This window comes from Hippoglossus hippoglossus, chromosome 17 (genome assembly GCF_009819705.1).
Source record: "Hippoglossus hippoglossus isolate fHipHip1 chromosome 17, fHipHip1.pri, whole genome shotgun sequence".
NCBI lineage: Eukaryota > Metazoa > Chordata > Actinopteri > Pleuronectiformes > Pleuronectidae > Hippoglossus > Hippoglossus hippoglossus.
This window is the reverse complement of record NC_047167.1, coordinates 20197353-20216553: the sequence shown is the minus strand read 5'-3', so window position 1 is coordinate 20216553 and position 19201 is coordinate 20197353. Positions and strand designations below refer to the sequence as shown.

The window sequence follows — 19201 nt, the reverse complement described above, 5'->3', positions numbered from 1 at the left end:
CTTGTGAAATACTGGAACACTTTCACCTGTTTGGGCCTTTTTAAAAATCATTACAGTTACTGAAGTAGATGTGTTAGGAGCAAAGTCAAAGAAACAACATCTACTTTTCTCTAAAATCTTAAAACTTAGTGAGATATTAGATACTTTCCTCTTTTTATAGCTTCTAAAACTTTAAATTTAGCAGAATACCAGATACTTTTCTCTTCTTTGGGCTCCTACATCTTTAAAGTCTGTTAAATACTAAATACTGTTTTCTTTGGGGGGGCTGTCAAATCTTTTAATGTAGTAAAACACTGGATACTTTCCTCGTTTGGGTTCTAAAACCTTTAAACTTAGTAAAGAAAGTAATTGGTACGATCACGTTTTTAAAGCTTTAAATTTAGAAAACATATTTTACCGATATAAAGCAGAATTTTCACCATGGATGCCTCTTTAACACCGTCTCTTTATTTTCCTTCTTAAGTTTCCTGCTGTGAATATTGGCGAGTGGGTGTAATTTAGGAAAAAACCTCTTTGAGTGTCTGAAGGCCTAAATCTGGAAAGTTCACCGCAGCCCTGATTCTTATTTGACGGGTCTTTACACGAACAGACCGGCTGTTTCATCATCCGCCGACTCCTCGTGCGTCCGTGTTGACTTTCCACAGCGCTGAGGTATTCCTGTCGGCCGCTGTGTGAAAGCTGAGGCTCAATGTGATGATAAACCTAACGCGTCCTCCTCGGCTGCGGCCTGTTTCCTCTCCGGATCCTCACTGGGAAACTCTAATGGTTGTAGTATGTAAAGTCTGCCCATCGGACAATACACCACCTCGGTGCCTGCCCTGATCCTGCTTGTTGACAGTGACCTTGCCCGCGGGGCCGGTGCTGAGTGACGCCGTTGAGAGGCCTGGCTTCCACTCCGCTTCCTGCCTCACAATGGAGGTCCCCAGTCACGTGACCGGCGGAGCCTTCCCCAGCTGTAAGGAGAAACCGTTCAGGAAGTGTTGTTGGGTCGGAGGCGGGCACTCGCTCCTCCACATGGCGTAAAAAGTAAAGACTCTGGAGGCTTCTAAATCTGCGAGTGTGTCACTGGCAGTTCCTGTTGAGCCGATGACCTTTGTTCTGCTCAGAGGAAACAGCTCTGAATCACACGACATCCTCCGTCGGTACAAACAGATTTTTTAGCGTCAGTGCATTTCCCAGATTCCAAGGTGGAGATTTCATGTGGAGTTTCCGTCGGCACCATCAGACTGTAACTGTCATAATCCGTTGATGTACTTGTACCAATATATAATAATGTATTTATTCCCTTAAGTTCATCTGTCGAAATACAAAAATACTAGAGAGAACAAGGGAAAGTAGAAAATATTCACAGTTGAGAGGCTTTTTGACAATTTTCATAGAAAAAAAAAACCTTACAGAAAATGGCTAATCAATTATTGTTGGATGGTTTCCAGGGAAACAATGAAACTGTTTACAAATACAAGTCAAACATCAGTAAAAAGCTCAACGGGGAGATACCTGTTAATCTTTTGCTTTTAAGTTCTCTGTGGGTTACACCAAAAAAACGTCCATTTCATCAGAGCAAAGAAATATGATGAACTTGAGAAAAGAGAAGTTATTAGTTAGAAAGATGAAGAACCGAAGGACTCCTCCTCTGAAAGCACTGACTTGAACGACACACTTACCCAAATGAGAAAAGCTGAATCCACTGAGTGATGAGTCGGGGCCAGTTCAGATAAGATTTAAGATCAAACCTTCAATATTCTGAACTGAATCCAGAGTAATGAATGAACCAGAATCACTTATCTCAATGAGAACAGTTGAATCTACTGATCGATGACGCTCATCTGTTTTGCTCAATGAAGGAGACGCCAGGTCCCCTTCAACAAAGGATTTATTTGTTTTTTTCTTAGGAATAAAGTCTGAGGAGCTTTGTTATTTAAAATAGTGAGTAAAACTAACTGTGCAACTAATATTGTTATTTCCCTCACCAGTTAATCTGCCAATTATTTTAATTCTTTAATTATTTAATTGATTAGTATAAAAAACATGATTAGAATATGTTCATCATATGTTATTTCCTAAAGTAGTTTTTGCTGAATCATCGTTGCAGCTCTAATACAGACATAGAGACACAGTCTTTTATTGGAATAAAGTCAGATCTTATTCATAAATCAAACCCTTGTGTCCGTTTATGTTGATTTTCATGTGATTAAAATTTCAAGCTTTGTTTATGACCTACATCTGCGTTCCTTCCCATATTCAGTGTTGTGTTAATGAATTCCCAAAGAGTTTGTTTCTCTCCTCATACACGTGTGCGTCTGTCTCTGCAGCACGTTTGGCATCTCCCCCATCGTCCAGAGCAACTGCTCCTGCACATGGAAGCTCATCGTGCACCCGGAGCGTAAGTGGTACCACTTTGTGAATCCCATCATGCTGCTGCTTCTCTACTACACGCTGGCCACGCTCATCCGCCTCTGGCTGCAGGAGCCCATCGAGCAGCTGACGGTGAGAGAAAAAAGCACACTGGAAATGCAGCGTGGACGCTTTTCTGTCCACGTTGTGACATTTGTGGTTAAATTAAATGTTTTAAAAAGCACCAGAGTCAGTGGCCTCAAGACTTAAAAGGACAAAGACCGGTGTAAAAGTCTTAAATCTGATTTACTGATGTTTTTGTAACAGGCTCTCAGGATGTTTTACTCCCGGGTTAACTTAAACTGGGATTGTTGTGATCATGGATTCTGCTGTAGGAGGCTGATCAATCATTTTTAGTGGAGTTTCAGTCAGAAGCATTCGACCTATACAGCGAACAGTGATACTCCTGTTCGCTGAAGGAGCTCAAAAGATCCTCGTCTCAGAACGATTAGTATAAAATAATATCCGCTGCCTTTCTCCTCGTGTCAAATATGTGTTTGAACGTCAATTAGCTCCTCTGCTTTAAAAACGCCTCACGATCGGGACCAGTTGCCGTCAGTGGGGGGGTCAAAGATTGAATCGGGTCCTGACACCTCCATAAATACCCCAAAGTAAATTCCAGACAGTGAACTGAAATAGATTCAGATTGAATTAAATGTGCATCCATGTGGCCTCGAGCTCAGAGAAACCGCATCGATGAAAGATTCCAGAACGATCTATGGCTGTCTGCGTCTGTGTCGTCTGAGAAAGTGTTCGACTGGTTTCACAAAACACGAAGCAAAGATGCATTTTGGATCTGTTGTCCAATGATACAGGTATTTTAGATTGTTAGATAAATTAATTAATATGTAAATAAATGTTATTTAAAGGGGACATAGCATGCTCATTTTACCACAAGTTGATATGGTTCCTTGGGGTCTTAATGAAATGTCTGTAACATACCACAAGGATCATTTAAAACAGCTCCTTTTTACCCTGTATAAAATAGCCCTCCACAGAGTGACCTGTTTTGAGTGCCTGTTCCTTTAAATGCTAATGAGCCAGCTCCCCCCTCCCCCCTCTCCCCCCATGATTTTAAACGATATAAATTACATATTTTATATGATATAAATTATCAAATATGCATCCCATACTTTGTATTCCCCTTCTGTTGTCCTGGAGGCCAAGGCCAAGGCCATGTAGGGAGACTTCCAGTTCCTTGTTACGACACAATACCCAGGAAGCTCAATCGAGTCGCTCAAGCATGACGTTTCTGACGTAGAGGAACCATAACAAAACGCGCGAGTGTTTTTTTCCCAGAGTTTATGGGTTGGTAGACATGCCAGATACCCACATTAACCTGTAGAAGCACTAACAAAGTGGAATTTGCATGCTATGTCCTCTTTAATACAACAAAACCAAAAGTAGCTGCATGACCAGAAATCAGAATGAGACGATGTCGCTGCCGTTGTGACGATCGTTGGACTCTAATGTGAAGCCGGCTCCTGAACTCAGCCTCAGACCTCGGAGCTCAGCTCCTCTGTCCTGTAATGGAGTTATAGATTAGCGTTTTTATAGAGGGGTCAATACCTCCCTGTAAACCTGTGGGTCTCTATGCACTATTGATCCCTCCATTCAGAGGTGTGTGTGTGTGTGTGTGTGTGTGTGTGTGTGTGTGTGTGTGTGTGTGTGTGTGTGTGTGTGTGTGTGTGTGTGTGTGTGTGTGTGTGTGTGTGTGTGTGTGTGTGTGTGTGTGTGTGTGTGTTTTCACCAACTCTTACTCTTAAGCAGATACTAATAATAAAACATGATTACGGCATAAATCAGCAGCAGGTTTTTTTCGATAGTAGAGAAACCAGTTTGAGAAGGAGCTGATTTGACAATTTTCCAATTAATTCAGTGCTTGATTTGTATTTAATTGTCTCTGTTAACACATCAATACTTAAAGAAACAAAAACACAATAATTCAAATAGGTTGGAGAATCCAAAGGAATGAAATGTGATCGCAGAGGGAAAACAAAGAAACTAAGAAACTACCAATCCCACATTAACACCAGTGTAATAATGACGCTTTATTGTGAAGAAGAAAACAAGTGACCAATAATGTAAATAATACTTTGCTGCTGTGTGTGAATGAGTTTCACCAAATATATTTTGCTTTTACTTAAAAACAAGATGTTTAATGTAGGAAATCATCTAAATTAAATCAGTTTATCTAATACTATGCCCTAATATTTTATAATTTAACCTGTTACTATATTTCGTACTTATCTCTTTCTATGTTTAAAGATACAGACACTTCCTGAAACATGGGAAACTGCACAGAGACCAATAGACAATCATATTAACCATGTATATAAATAAATTAATGATAAGAAATGCAGATAATTTACAGTAAAACCTAATTTCCTCTTTTTAAAAGGTCGCCCTACTCCTCCTCACTCCCACACTGTCAATAGAAGCTGATTAACAAGAGGAGACTCAGCCCACAGTCCAGTCGGTCAGATATCATCCAAACTGTCTATCTGTGTTTTTTCAGGACGACAAAGACGGGGATGTGTGCGAGGAGGAGGAGCTCGTCGGAAACAGAACCAGTAACTCGGCCAAAGGGAGGAGGCAGATGTGGTGGGAGTCACGCCAAGGAACTGATGAGAAAAACGTACGTCGAAGCCTGAGGGTTAATAAATGCATGAGCAACAGTGGACGGGTCATGAAGTCGTCATCCTGTGGTTCACAAAACGATGCACAGTGCGTTGTAAAAAATGATAATAATGGTTATAATAAACTTTATTTATGCAACACTTCTCTTAACCATGTTACAAAGTGCTTTACAACAAAGAAATAACATCAGACGGGTCGACAAAATGAATTAAACTCAAGGAACGTGTTGAAAAAATGCCCTGTCTCCTAAAAAAGTTAAACAAATCTTAAATCCACTCCTCAGATCTGCACCAAAACTAAAGGTTCTTTCCTTCCACGAAGTTTTGTGATATTCCGTCCTGTAGTTTTTGCATAATCCTGCAAACCAACTGACAGGGATGACAACATACTGTAACCTCCCTGGCAGAGACGTAACAAAGGAACATGAGCAGAAAAACAAACAGAATGACAAAATAGATAAGATCATAAATACATAATCAGGATAAGTCAGTGTAAATGAGATCATCGCTTTCATAAAAGGAAAAGTTTAACAAAGCCAGAAACTATCCTGTCTCAATTCATTAAGCAGCAGGTTCCATGATGTGGAGGCTTTAATAAAGAAAAATCTTAAAACATGAAAACATTGCTTTAGAAGGACTTAGGATAAAAATATGTTTTTCCCCAAACATGTGAAATGTTTGATTTCTCCCAACAGCCCTGGCTGTAAAAACCTAAACACATTCCTCGTTGCATTCTTTACAATTGATAACTGATGTTACCCTCGAACACTATGACTCAGTTGAGCCGTTCAACAACAATAGAGCGTAATGGAAAAAATGCTGTAATATTTTAATTACGGAATAAAAAATAACAGGAAAGGGACTTTTTTTGTTAAACTGTAAACTTTAGGCCGTGGCTGTGTTCACAAGGTTTCATAACAGACTCATCCCTGGGAAGGTTCAGCTGTGAATGCACGTGCACACACTGACCTTGTTCCCATATTAAGGTCTGTAGTCTGTCTCCACCGGCCACCTCCTGAGGTTTAAATGCTTTTAGGGTGTGCAGCCGACGCAGATGAGCGATGGGCTCGATTTACAGAGTAGTGCTGCTCGGCTTTGTTCCTGCTTATCAGCGACTATAAAGAACCAGGAGGCCTTTGACTTCAGCAGCTCATCGATAACACACCTTGTCTCGTATGCTCTTTTCTCCTCTTCCTCTTTTCTTTCTCCTCCTCCTCCTCCAGCTCCTCTCCACCCAGGACGGCATCAGTACGACTGAGGTGGGGGCTGCTCTGGATGTGTCTTAACTCTGTGCACCTTATCCCCCGCTCACCCCTCAGCCCTGCAGCAAGAGAAGGACTCACTGCAAAGTGCTTTTCCCACTGCACCCTCTGACGTTTCCCACTAGTTCACAACAAAGCAGTGGAGCTAACTTTGCTTTCACACTGAAATGAGTGTCATGTTAAAAAATCTGAATTCAACAATTTGTCCGAAGCCACAACTTTTAATGGATAGAATCACATTTTTTCCCAGTTCACAGTCGTTCTACATCTACAATCCTTCGTCCTGTCCACACGGGCACTGAATAGACGCCTTGTTAAAGGGCAGCTAAAGCTAATATGCGGCTTCAGCAGTCGGATTTAGCCAAAATACATAGAGTTTTTATTACCAGCTTTAAAAACGTTGCAGGGATTTTAGTGCAAAAGTAGAGGAGCACTGAGAGTGCACAGCTCCGCCAAGGCCCAGCAGTCCCTTTATGAAATCACATTTAAATCTGCTGGATCTGGGATTTTATTTGGATGTGCACCAAATTGCACGATTTCATTGATCCCTTGATCCATGCAAGGGAATTTGGGGAAAATGTCAAACTAGTCAACAAATAAACAGACCAGGGGGTGAAAACAGACCGGGGGGTGAAAACATCCCCTCACGGTGGAGGTCATTACCCTTTTCTGTCATTATCCCTCAGCAGCTTCTCTGCAAGGCAATAAAAAGGCTGTAAATTTTAGAATTTACTTTATTTGAAGCCTCACATTAGCTTATGCAGAAGAGCTGCAGATTTTGTCCCTCATCACTTACACTGATATCACATCATAAAGGAATATTGTCACAGCCACTGGAGAAACCTTGCCCATGTGGGGATGTGACGCAGAACGTGCAGTGTGAAAAGCAGAAACCTTCCCTTCACCGCCTCACAAAGACAAAGTGTAACGCAACAAAAGAAGAAAGAAAAAGCAGATCATCCATAATTTTACCAGATAAAATGAGTTGCTCCCTGTTTGTCGTTGTCGGGCAGAATTCTGTCCAGTTGTCTGATCCCTTAAAAAGTTTGAATGATGATCTACAGGCTGTGCCACTCTCCAACGGGACGTCCTTTGAGTTTGTCACAACTGAGAATGGACCGGTCTGTCTGGACTTGTACTCCACCCCCCAGTATAAAATGGACCAGCCCAACGAAGTTACAGGTGGGCACTTTACTCTTTGCTCCGTAATAAAGAGTTTGAAAATGTAAAAAAACATATAGAGGGAGAAGTGTAAGCTTGTAAGTTCAGATACAAGCGATTTATAGATCTGGATTTAGTTTAAAGACAATTTCTCAGGACACGAGAGCAGCGTCACCATCGCTATTTTAGCAAAGGCTTGTGTTTCTGTGTCCAACCAGAGAAGAAGGATGAGTGTGTGTATGAAGTGCGTTTACCCCCGGAGGAGTCGGCGCTGGACGAAGGAGAAGAGAAGACCGAGGAGGACGAGGACGGGATCAAGCAGCGAGGAGTCAGCGCGATGGTCAAAGTCTTTCACTTCATCATGAAGCAGAGCTACATCTGTGCCCTCATAGCCATGATGGTGAGTGGTGCTGTGTCCCGGAGGAGAACGAGGGGGTGAATGTTGCAGGTCAAAACATCCAAAATCACCTTTTTTGTGTGATTTGGAGCTAAAGCAATGAAGATGTGACGGTTGCAGTTTGCATTTAAAGATTAATCGGAACCTGAAAGCAGCATAATAAGAAGAATCTAACAAGTTCAAAGTCACAGAGCTGCTGGAAAAATTAAGTAAAAGCCAAAAGACCCCCCCCCCCCTCTGGTCCAGAGCTGGGTGACCAACAGGAGAGAGCTGTAGTTGTACTGGGCAGCGTCTATGACTGAATATGCTGCAGGATCATAATAAAAAGATCATCTGTTCTCAGTTAAACATTCCTGGATGAATTAATAATTTGGGAACAGTTAGTTTAGTTTTAGTTATGACTTGGTAACACAGACTATATGTTTTTTATAAGCTCTTTATGTTAATGTTCAGAATTGCAAGTTAAACCCTGTTTTAAATGCAGCAAATGAGTTCACGCATTTCACTTTGTCGCCGTCTGACTCTTGAGACGAGAGACATCCGTAAATCTTTGTAGAAATCGTAGAAAGAAAGGAAATGAAAGACAAATTGTGAAAAGAGTGAAACAACCACAGCTGAGGACACTGGGGTGATGTTTGTGTTTTTTCTTTCTGGGAGTTTCTGCAGTTTCAGGAGAGTTTAACAAAAACACTTTCATGTAATACTTTTATTCTGTCAATTTATTTTTTTCCAAAACAATTTTGTAAAATGTTTCCTGGCACCGATACGGGTGAAACTGAGAGTTATCAGTTGGTGCTGAACGCGAAGCTGGAACAATATTTCGACTTTAATTTCAGGATCTGAGCTGAACGTGCAAAGTGTGAGTCCCTGTGGTTGTTCTCCTCAGGCGTGGAGCATCACGTACGTCAGCTGGTTGACGTTCGTCTTCCTCATGTGGTCCTGCATGCTGTGGATGGTGAGGGACCGGCGGCGCTACGCCATGTTGTCGTCCCCCTTCATGGTGGCCTACGGCAACCTGCTGATAGTTCTGCAGTACATCTGGAGTTTCGAGGGGATGGGAGTAGTCCCGGGGTTCTTCGTCAAGAAGAAAAACCCTTTCCACTCGCTTTCCTCCAAGGTTTGGAAACTGAATTATTTAACCAAAGAGTTTGGTTAACATTTCTACACATCAAAATGTTTTCTGTCCATTGTTGATTCCTTTCCATCTTTTAAAACGGATCCGTGAATTGATCCTGTGATAAGAAAACACATTGGTGTGGTTCAATAGGATGATCACACTCCTCCTGCTCTGAATTCAGCTAATAAAAGAGGGCGGTCATACAATATTCTCCTATAGGAGGAGGCCATGTTTGTAGTATTTTCTAAAATCACATGTCATACATCAGGAGGTCACCACAGAGTCTTATCCCCTTTTTCTTTATCACTCACGTTACTGGTTTATTAAACAGTAACATGAAGTGCAGATGCTTTTGTATTTCACATCCGGGGCCGACCTGTATTTAAAAGTTTATCTTAAGTCCCAGATGAATTCAAGACATGTCTGAAAGTTTAGATAATTTAACGTAAGTTTAAAAGGTCCAATCTGAATGACTGTATAAACACATAGTGACTTCTCTTAAATGAAAGTGATTTGTTAGTTCGTCCCCCCCCCCCGGGCTCTTCGTGTGTTTGGTTAAACGTGTCCGTGTGTAGGTCCTGTGTCTGCTGAGCTTCTGGCTGCTGCTCAGACAAACGCTAACAGAGAGATGGGAGAAACAAAAGGAAGACAGCGCTGGACTCTCAGACGTTCACGTGGTGGATCAGGAGAAGAAAGGTAAGCTCTCTGTGCTCTTATTTTGTTTTTTAATATAGTTGAAATACAGGATAATATTGGTATCAGCTGCTTTCTACGTCTGCCCTGTGAATATTTGACAAACCAATAACTTTTTGCAGGTGTCTGAACTGAGTAGGACTGAACTTGTGAGAGTGGCAGGTGACTTTTGGCAAAATTGTCGTTTGGAGGACTTCAGCTTTAATTTACCTTTTTTTTTTTGCATGAGACTGAGTTCAAATCTACTTTTGCAGGTTTCATTATTTCATTAAATGTTTAGTTCTTTCCTGAGCAACACGTTAAGACATAAAAGTATATGTTTTGATATAATGTAAGACAACATCCATTTAAAAATTTGCTTTTGCCTGAAACAAACAGTGATTGATTAATCAATTGCTGTAGGTCTGATATATAACATGATTTGTATAACTGTATTTTCTATGTACAAATAAAGGTCAGTTCTCTGAATTGACCAATAGCCCGTCGGACAGTTTCCGTGAGTCGGTGCGGTTTTCTGATTCGCTGCTGTGGTTTATAGAGGAGGAGGAGTCTGAGGACCGAGGCGAGCAGGACACCATGCAGGTCCTGGGCAACATGGTCATGGCTCTGCTGATCAAATACTGGATCTACATCTGTGGGGGGATGTTCTTCATCGTCAGCTTCGAGGGAACCATCGTCATGTACAAGATCATCTACATGATGATGTTCCTCTCCTGTGTGGCGCTTTACCAGGTACCGAAACACACCAGGGTCCGAGGGCATCAGTGCATCACAGAATACCAGCGAACACACAGACAGACACTTTCACTTATGTGTCTGTACTGCTGTGTCAGATGTGTACAAAATTCCAACTGAGACATTTAATATCTATGGGATATTGTGGATCTTGAAAAAGAAAAAAGTTCTTTTGTTTGCTTTAATTTGCACGAATCACCGCACCCAACACGTTTAACGACTTTTCTTTGCTTCTGAAGCTCTTTGAAACCAAATGAAATGTAATTACTGTATTGTCCTCAGTTAGAATAGGGCAGTTTGCAAAGTGTTATGGTCCCAGCTTATTCCAGATTTAGCGTATGGGTGGGATGCTGTTGAGTTTCCAAATTCAATTTCCCAAAAAACAGAAGGTGCTGACAATTTTATTAGAGTCATAAAGTTTGTGTACAGCAGGCTCATAATCCACAGTGTATTCTTGACTGTTTTATAACCTCAACCGCCGCGAAAAAAAGAAAAAGAAAGTCACCCTAAATCCAGATGTCCTCTCGCCTCTGTGTTTAATTTAATTCATTATAGCTGCGTAGGTCACATAACTCACAACCTCTGTAAAACACTTACTGCAATTATTCTTCTCCAGGTGCACTATGAGTACTGGCGAAGGATCCTGAAGTACTTCTGGATGTCGGTGGTGATGTACACCATGCTGGTCCTCACGCTGGTCTACACCTTCCAGTTTGAAGGCTCGCTGGAGTTCTGGTCCAACATGTTGGGCATGGACAAGCCGAGGTCAGTGTTTTAGTTCTATCACAATTAATGATACTAACATCCTGTCTGTGGCAGTGAAAGAAAAGCATTTCACTCCCAAAGATCTTTGACTTTTTACTGATGTTCAGCTTTTCTTTTCAATCAAAATGTTGCAAAACAGTTAAATCTGTGAGCTTCTTCTCCTCTGACATACGTCTCTAAATGTTTCCCTCTCTGCAGCCTGAAGGATTTGGGCCTGGAGCGGTTCAGTGTGTCCATGTTGTTCACCAGGATTTTCATCCCCACCTCTTTCCTGCTGGTGTGTATCCTCCACCTGCACTACTTCCACGACCGCTTCCTGCAGCTCACTGACCTCCAGGCTGTCGTGGCCAAAGAGGAGAGCACAATCTACAGGTGAGACCCTTTTGTTTTTTTCTTTGACCTCAAGTATCTCTGAAGTTTAAAGAACAGCTCTGATAACCTGCCATGCTAGAACCTGGTGGAAAGAACCCAGAATTTAATGCAACTGCAGTCGCCTTTCTCTTTGTCTCTGGTGTTAAAGCTCCTGTGAAATGTGGTGACCTTCAGAATGTATTTACATGCAAATACTCCAGGGCTGCAACTAGCAATCATTTTCATTGTTGATAATTTTTCACAGGATAGTCACTCCACTCACTTTCATAAGAGACTAAAGGGCTGAAGAAAGCAGCAAATATTCAAGTTTTATGAGCTTTTTGTTTTTTAAAAGTGAATCAGAACAATTGTTATTTTATCAAAGCTGTGGCTGATTTATGTTTTTCAAGACTGACTAGTTGAATAATAGTTTTTCCTGCTCAAATTTACCAAACTAAATCGGCACCGATAGAGCTGGAGGATGTTTTGTGCTTAGAAGGATACTTTCAAATAAGTATATTTCACAATTCCCCAAATCACTTCATAAAACTGATGTTCAGTGCAGTAAACTCGGCCTGAGGAAATAACAAAACCAACATTTACAGTGAGTGTCGGGCCCAACAACAAATATTGTGAGTTTTCTGCCCCTCGTCGGACCAAACTGTGTTTACAATGAAAAGTTCAATAACCATTAGCTTTGTAGTTAACTTGCTCGTAAATTGAACATCTTAAACATTTCAGATTCGTATATAAAACATCACAAAACAAGGTTCTTCTCACGGACGATAAACATCCAAACCATAAATACTAGAAAAAACGGCAATGTGTGCATGAAAAGCAGCATAAAAACGCTGCGTCATCACAAACTCACGTGCACAATCACGCCCTGTTAAACCCTCATATCACTGCTCTCATCGCCGTGTGCTTTGTCGTGCAGCTTTGTGTTACAGCGCTCACATTTTCACAGTCTGCAGGCGAGTTTAACTGTATTGTCGTGGACTTTCCATTGTTTTTGTTGCCGCTTCCTCGTCTCGTCTCTGCTCTGCTTCTCTCCGTGACCTGCCGCCATCTCTCCTCTGCCACCGTTTCCTCACAGCCATGCTAAAGTCAGCGGGCGTATCTATCTGATCATGGATAGGTGGGTAATTTGCTCGCTTTTCTGTGGCATCCACCGACATCCCAGTTCCCCCTGGAGCGTTTAATGCTTCCTCTTTTACCCCCTTTTGCTTGAAATGGTTCGTCGATGATCTCCTGAAAGTTTTATATTCCTGTAGTTTCCACATTTCGGTTCTTTCTCCAGTTTTTTCTGGTATCATTTTGCCTGTAGCCTTCTCTCTCTTTGTGCTCTCTGTTACATTCCTGGATCTCTAACCCTTCACAACCCTTCTCTCCAATGGTTTCACAAACTGTCCAGAAGAACAACTTCCATCTCAAGCATGTTTCAGTCTCCAAAATCTTATTTTTGAGTATCTTGCCAATGATCCACACCCCGTCTCTGTTGAACCCCCAAGATATCAATCCCCTTCCCATTTAAAAAAAAAAAAAAAAAGCCTGTCTCCCCCAAACCACAGGAGTGTGTTGGCCAGTGTTCATGCATTTTAACATGGATATTCTTTGTCAGGGAGTTTGAGTGTTTGTGTTGGTTTCTCTCCTCACTGTTCAATCTTTGTACATCTCTGTAACTTTCATTATTCTGAGCAGCATCAAGCGAAAAATCGCCACTCAACCGAGCAAGTAAGTGCGACCTCTGGGTAACGACATGCCTGCCTTGATGTGCAGCCGGTTCATGCAAGCCAAACCCCCCCCCCCCCCCCGACCTTTGACCTTGCTCCATTGCCTGAGACGAACTCCAAGGGTTAATGCCTCCCCCCAGACCATTTAGCTCAGTCATAAAAAAACAGCACAGATTGTTTTTGAGGAATGCGGAGGGAATGTGCATTGCTTCTCGATATCAATGCCTGATGAATCCCTGCTCTGACGTGCAGGTAGCGGACACAGAGCAGAAACAGTTCCCATCGCACATGTTTGCATCAGAGACTTTCACCTGGTCCGTGTGAATGAGCGTGTGGGGTCTTTCTATACTTATGAGGACATCGTGCATTCAAAAAGAAAAATATTCAAAAAAATCTGCCTCCATTTCTTTCAATTCCTTTGCTGTGGTGAGGATTTAGGTTTTGACTCAAGAACATGAGGTTGTTTTATTGAAAATTCTTCACTACTTGTAAATTGTGTCATAATTACAACTAAGGAACTGATTTGTTTTTAAATACATTTTTGACTTGACACCTAATATGCAGAAATGCCAAGATAAGATATACATTTACTTATTCCTCATAGGGGAAATTCAATTTGACTGAATAGAACCAGTACAAGGGGGAAACCAAATTCAAAATAATATCTATCTATCTATCTTTATATATCTGTAGTATTCCACAAGCAATCTTGAGTTATTCAGTTATGTGAATGTTCACAAGACGAACCTACTTCACAGATTTATATGCAGTTTAAGAGATGCTTCTAGTTGAAATTGGCTTTTTGTGTAAGCTGACATGGACAAGAAGTAATATAAACAGAAATATAAAAATGTCTTCATAACAACTGAGGAAAGCTGTGTGATACGATCAAAAGCCTCACAACAGCTACTACATTTATCTTGTGGTGAAATGTTCGCCAACTACGACAAAATGATTCCAAAACTTACCGCTGAAGAAACAACAACCCTAAAAGAATGAAGTAGATAATACAACGGAGTCCTCACACGTATAGAATTACAGTTGACCGTGTTTGAGTCTTTGTGCGTTAATACTTCCTGACGTGTCTTCAGACTGGTGCACCAGGACGGCAGTCTGGCAGACCTCACCTTGCTCAGCGCCAGCTCGGTGGACACGGCGCTGCCCAGAGAGCCGGAGGAGGTGCAGGACAAGAAGGAGGAGCAGGAGGTGTGGGAGATGGAGAAGGAGAAGAAGCAGGCCCTGGTGGTGGTGATGGACGACACTGACATGGGTGGCGAGAAGCCAGGCAGCTTGCCCGACCTGCCGCAGTCCAGCACAGAGGAGAGCCACCACTGCAGTGCGGGGACCGGGCCAGAGCCGAGCACCGAGCAGAGCTCAGGTACCGAGCCGCTCACGATGCAGGGAAACGATTCAGAGCTGCAACCTGTCATAACATGGGGACAAATGCTCATCACATAAACCTGAATATTTATTTAATGATGTAAAACAGAACAGCAATGATCTTTTAGAAATGATCGATCAAATATCAACATTTTGGTAAATTCATTGTCGGCGAGCCAATAGTTGATTCATCATCTAATCATGTAAACACAAACCACTGACTGAAACTCAACTGAATTATCTTAATGCTTCTCTCTTTCACAGTTTTTTCCTAAATCAAGTTGAACTTGCCTGAGACAAACAAACATACAAACCCTTTATATTAAAAACTGGACCCAATTCTCCAGAGTTTCTCCGCAGGACATCTCCAAACGGCTCCGGATATCAGCTACTGAAAGCAAGATATATGAATTATTCCCTGGGAAAACTGAATATTTGATTCTGTCCCGTTGTCTAGATCAGACTTCTCGGCCTATGTCCCGTCTTCCACTAGGTTTCGTGGAAATCCGTTCTGTGGTTTTTGCGTAATCCTGCAGACAAACAAAAAACAAACCAACACAGTTGTATTTAATCACTTCAGAATGTCAACGTGACCTTTTGCTAACTCCTCTAACGTCCATCACAGCTTCCCACACTGCTGGCCGTGTTTACCTCGATCCCTGAGTTCACAACGGAGACTCGTGCGTTCTGTGGTGTAAGCACTTTCACTCATGAGTGTAGAGACATCTCCTCTCAGATCTCTGTCGGCCTGCAGCTCCGCCGTCTGCTCGGGAGACAGATGGTTCTCTCCTGCAGAAGCTCCGTCTGCTGCTCCAGCATCTGCTGCCCGTCCTCTCACCGGTCAGCCGTTAATCATCTGCAGCAAAGTCGGCTTCTGTGAGATTTATCTCCAGTGTTCTGCTCTGACGCGGCTCGTACGCTCACTTTCAGACACAGCGCCAACTAACGCCGCAGCATTAGCATGTTTACACGGACAGTCACACGGGTCCTAAATTAAAAATGTTGTTTATATACACAGAAAATAAAATAGGTGATAAAACCCAGCCCTGCAGGGCCTCTGGGTTTATAATGAGCTGCAGGCCATACAGGCTATATGCTCTATCCAAACAATGAGGCCTCTATTAAAGCCTGAGATCAAGTCTTTTGTAAAACACATATACACACAAAACTGTGGCTGCGGTGTTTATATCCTTTGTGAGAATATAAATGAGAATATTCAGTCTTTATTCTCAGCTAATTGAAGTAACTGCTTGGAATTTGGAATTTGCTTGTGAATACAGATTTAAGGTCCAGCATGTTTCCATCGGTCCTCATTTTGTTCCTATGGGGGAAAAAAATGCATAAAAAAACCTTTAGCAGCTTCAGAATACATGAAAGGGAATTTTGGCTTTTACATTGAGCTCAGTAATACCTGAGGTTAAATGATAAACACTCACTATACACAGAGTATTGTAAAGTAGAATCTTGAAAGCTGACCCGAGCCCGTCCGGATGGGCTATCTGGTCGATTTTCAGGATCTATGACACCTTCAGAGCAGCAACAGGCCTCCATCTCACAGAGGAGTACAATATATAAACCGGCAGTTAATTAGTAGATGTTTTAATGAGCTTTATAGACAATAAAAACATATAGAATATCTTATATCAGACTAATTCTCTCCGTTTAAAGAGAGAAGAGCGTTCCATCGTGAAAAGGGGACGTAGGCAGAATAAAAGACTTTGGATAATTGAGTTCAAACCGTCAACATATTGCTGTAATTGTGAGTTGAAACTTTCCATTTGAACCTCATCAGTGTCTTCAGTGTGTCTGGTTTTTATTTCCCCCTCGTCCAGATCTGAAAAATAAGTGGCACCTGGTGGTCGACCGTCTGACTGTGCTCTTCCTCAAGTTCCTGGAGTATTTCCACAAGCTGCAGCTGTTCATCTGGTGGATGCTGGAGATCCACATCATCAAAATAGTGTCCTGCTACATCGTCCTGGTCTCTGTCAAAGAGGTAAAGAAACCCGGGATCCCTCATTTGTCCTTCATCTTTATTTTGTATGTACAGGAGTGACGCGCTTGTCTTTGTCTGCGTTTGCTTGAAGATTATGTTTGCCCGGAAAATGAAAGGTGTTTTTCTGTCATTGTAAAATGTTCAGAGTTTAAAGTTGTTAAATTAAAACCTGCAGACTTGTGAGTCACGGTTTTGATTAGATTCAGTATTTTAAAGGGCCGTCGACAAGTTATTGTCCTCTGTTTAAAATGTGACGTTTAAGACGTATAAAATTGAACTCTGAACCAACAGGAAATCAAGCCGGATTCTCTGTTTCCCACCAGAGCAGCCAGATAATAACGTGGGCTCATGGGGACGGACAGTTAGAGTTACCGGATGGAAATAAAAGTAGTAAAAGTTTGGAGAGTGGTTTACCCTGGATAAGCTCCTCACACTTACTCTGTTAGATTCTTATTAAAATGTACTTTTATTGAGTTGAATTTATGTAATGTAATAATCTTTTATTTATAGTCCTTGACCCTCGGTTTTATGTGAATTTTTATGTATTTGAATTGCCTCACATTACTCTTTTACTACTTTTATCCCCCTCTCCTTCTTCAAATAACTCTTAAAAGTATATTTTAATTGTGCTTTAAAAGAAGTTGTACAATGAAGAAACCTTATTTCTGCCAGTAGTAGTAAGACTATGAGAATATGAGCTGGTTTTGTCTCGTCTCCTGTGCAGGTGTCTTTGTTCAATTACGTGTTCCTGGCGTCTTGGGCCTTCGCGCTGCCGTTCAGTCAGTATCGGCCGCTCGCCTCCAGCGTCTGCAGCGTGTGGACGTGTGTCATCATCGTGTGTAAAATGTTGTACCAGCTGAAGTTCATAAAACCCCTAGGCTACTCCGCGAACTGCTCTGTGGTAAATATATGTCAATGTTTTTCGCATCCCCGGGTTGTGTGAGCTGCTGTACACACACTGTTCATTAGTACATATTTCAGAAGAGTGTTTATCTAAATGTTGAATTTCCGTCCACAGTCGGAGATGTACTCCAGCGTCCAGAAGACTGAGCTGCAGACATCTCTGCTGTATGAGGGACCTGTGGATCCGGCCAACTGGGTGGGACTGGACAAATCTGATGACCTGCTGGGATACCTCAGGGTGAGGAGGAGTGGGGGGGGAAAAAACTGTAGAAAATGTTTTAAATATTCTTGGTAATACACGAAAATGTTAATGAGATAAAATCGGAAAATGTTAAATTAAAATGTAAAATTGAAATCTGTTGAACATCAACTCCATGTGTTTATAATAAAAAAAAATATATATATCATGATATTTAATAAAATGACAAAACAACTTATTCCTTTAACTTTCTGTACAATATGTCAACATAATTATCTGACTTCGCAAAATACACGTCTCTCATTTATATTTCATCACATTTTACAAATACCTCTTAATTTTCTTTACAAGTCAATATTCTATATTCCCATGCTCTAAATTGATCAATATTTCACATCCCATGTTCTCTGTCCACTGTTTAACTACTTCCCTGCGCTTCACTGCTTATTATTGCTATTTTAAAAACGTACAATACTGTAAATGATTGTGTGTATGTGTGGGAGAAACAAATCTTACACTGCAATATTTAACAAAACAAATGTCTTAAGAGTAAACATTGAAATGTGCTCTGTCTCTGCGCAGAACAACCTGTTGATGTTGGCTCTCTTAGCGTTCGAGGTGACCATCTACCGCCATCAGGAGTACTTCAGGCTGAGGAACAAGCTGTCGCCCCCCGCTGCTCGCATCATCTTCCACGACACCACGCGGCAGCACCTGGACATCGGCATCGTCAGCTTCGTCAAATACTTCGTCAACTACTTCTTCTACAAGTTTGGACTCGAGGTAGGAAACAGCTGAGCGGAGAGAAGAGCTCAAAGGTCGCGTCTCCGTTCCTGCGTGTGTTCACTCTTCGTGTGTCGCCCCACAGACGTGCCTTCTGCTGGTGGTCAACGTCATCGGTCAGCGGATGGACTTCTACGGCATGCTTCATGGCTTCGCCCTGATAGCCGTCATGTACCGGCGACGGAGGAAAGCCATCGCGGAGATCTGGCCCAAGTACTGCTGCTTCCTGGCCTGCATGATCACCGTCCAGTACTTTGTTTGCATCGGGATCCCGCCTGCAGCCTGCAAAGGTTGGTGCTGTGCTCCAACGATTATTTTCAGTATCGTCAGTCATCGTAAAAAATGGAAAATGCTCGTTACAAGTTCCCAAAGTTCAAGGTGACATCTTCAATTTGCTTGTTTTGTCAGATCATTTGTTTTAAAGCCAAAGTTTTTATGTAAAAAGCAGAAAAGAAGCTAATTCTCACATTTGAGAAGCTGCCCACAACATGTTTCTGGCCTTTGTGCTTGTTAGACGACACAAATGAATAATGGATCATCTACATTGTTGTGGATATGTCATTAATTTCTGTCAATCAGCTTCTCATTTAGATTATTATTCATATTATTATATGATTAACAACTTAATTTAGCTTAAGCTGCTTGTTTGGGCATCACAATAAGCTGCGGTAGTGGTGCAGTAAATCAAAATGCATA

At 41.8% G+C, this 19201-nt stretch overlaps 1 protein-coding gene across 1 annotated transcript in view; it reads left to right on the top strand.

Annotated features, from left to right (window-relative positions):
* The window catches only part of LOC117777646 (piezo-type mechanosensitive ion channel component 2), a 62668-nt gene that overhangs the window by 23349 nt on the left and 20118 nt on the right, over window positions 1–19201 (top strand). Inside the window, exons 8-25 of the mRNA XM_034612451.1 lie at window positions 2313–2487; window positions 4913–5032; window positions 6257–6292; window positions 7360–7477; window positions 7675–7856; window positions 8740–8970; window positions 9546–9666; window positions 10202–10395; window positions 11015–11163; window positions 11362–11535; window positions 12611–12652; window positions 13216–13248; window positions 14339–14625; window positions 16460–16620; window positions 17345–17521; window positions 17639–17761; window positions 18305–18505; window positions 18591–18795. Coding sequence (XP_034468342.1) covers window positions 2313–2487; window positions 4913–5032; window positions 6257–6292; window positions 7360–7477; window positions 7675–7856; window positions 8740–8970; window positions 9546–9666; window positions 10202–10395; window positions 11015–11163; window positions 11362–11535; window positions 12611–12652; window positions 13216–13248; window positions 14339–14625; window positions 16460–16620; window positions 17345–17521; window positions 17639–17761; window positions 18305–18505; window positions 18591–18795 — 2729 coding nt within the window. The remainder of the gene's footprint in view (window positions 1–2312; window positions 2488–4912; window positions 5033–6256; window positions 6293–7359; window positions 7478–7674; window positions 7857–8739; window positions 8971–9545; window positions 9667–10201; window positions 10396–11014; window positions 11164–11361; window positions 11536–12610; window positions 12653–13215; window positions 13249–14338; window positions 14626–16459; window positions 16621–17344; window positions 17522–17638; window positions 17762–18304; window positions 18506–18590; window positions 18796–19201) is intronic.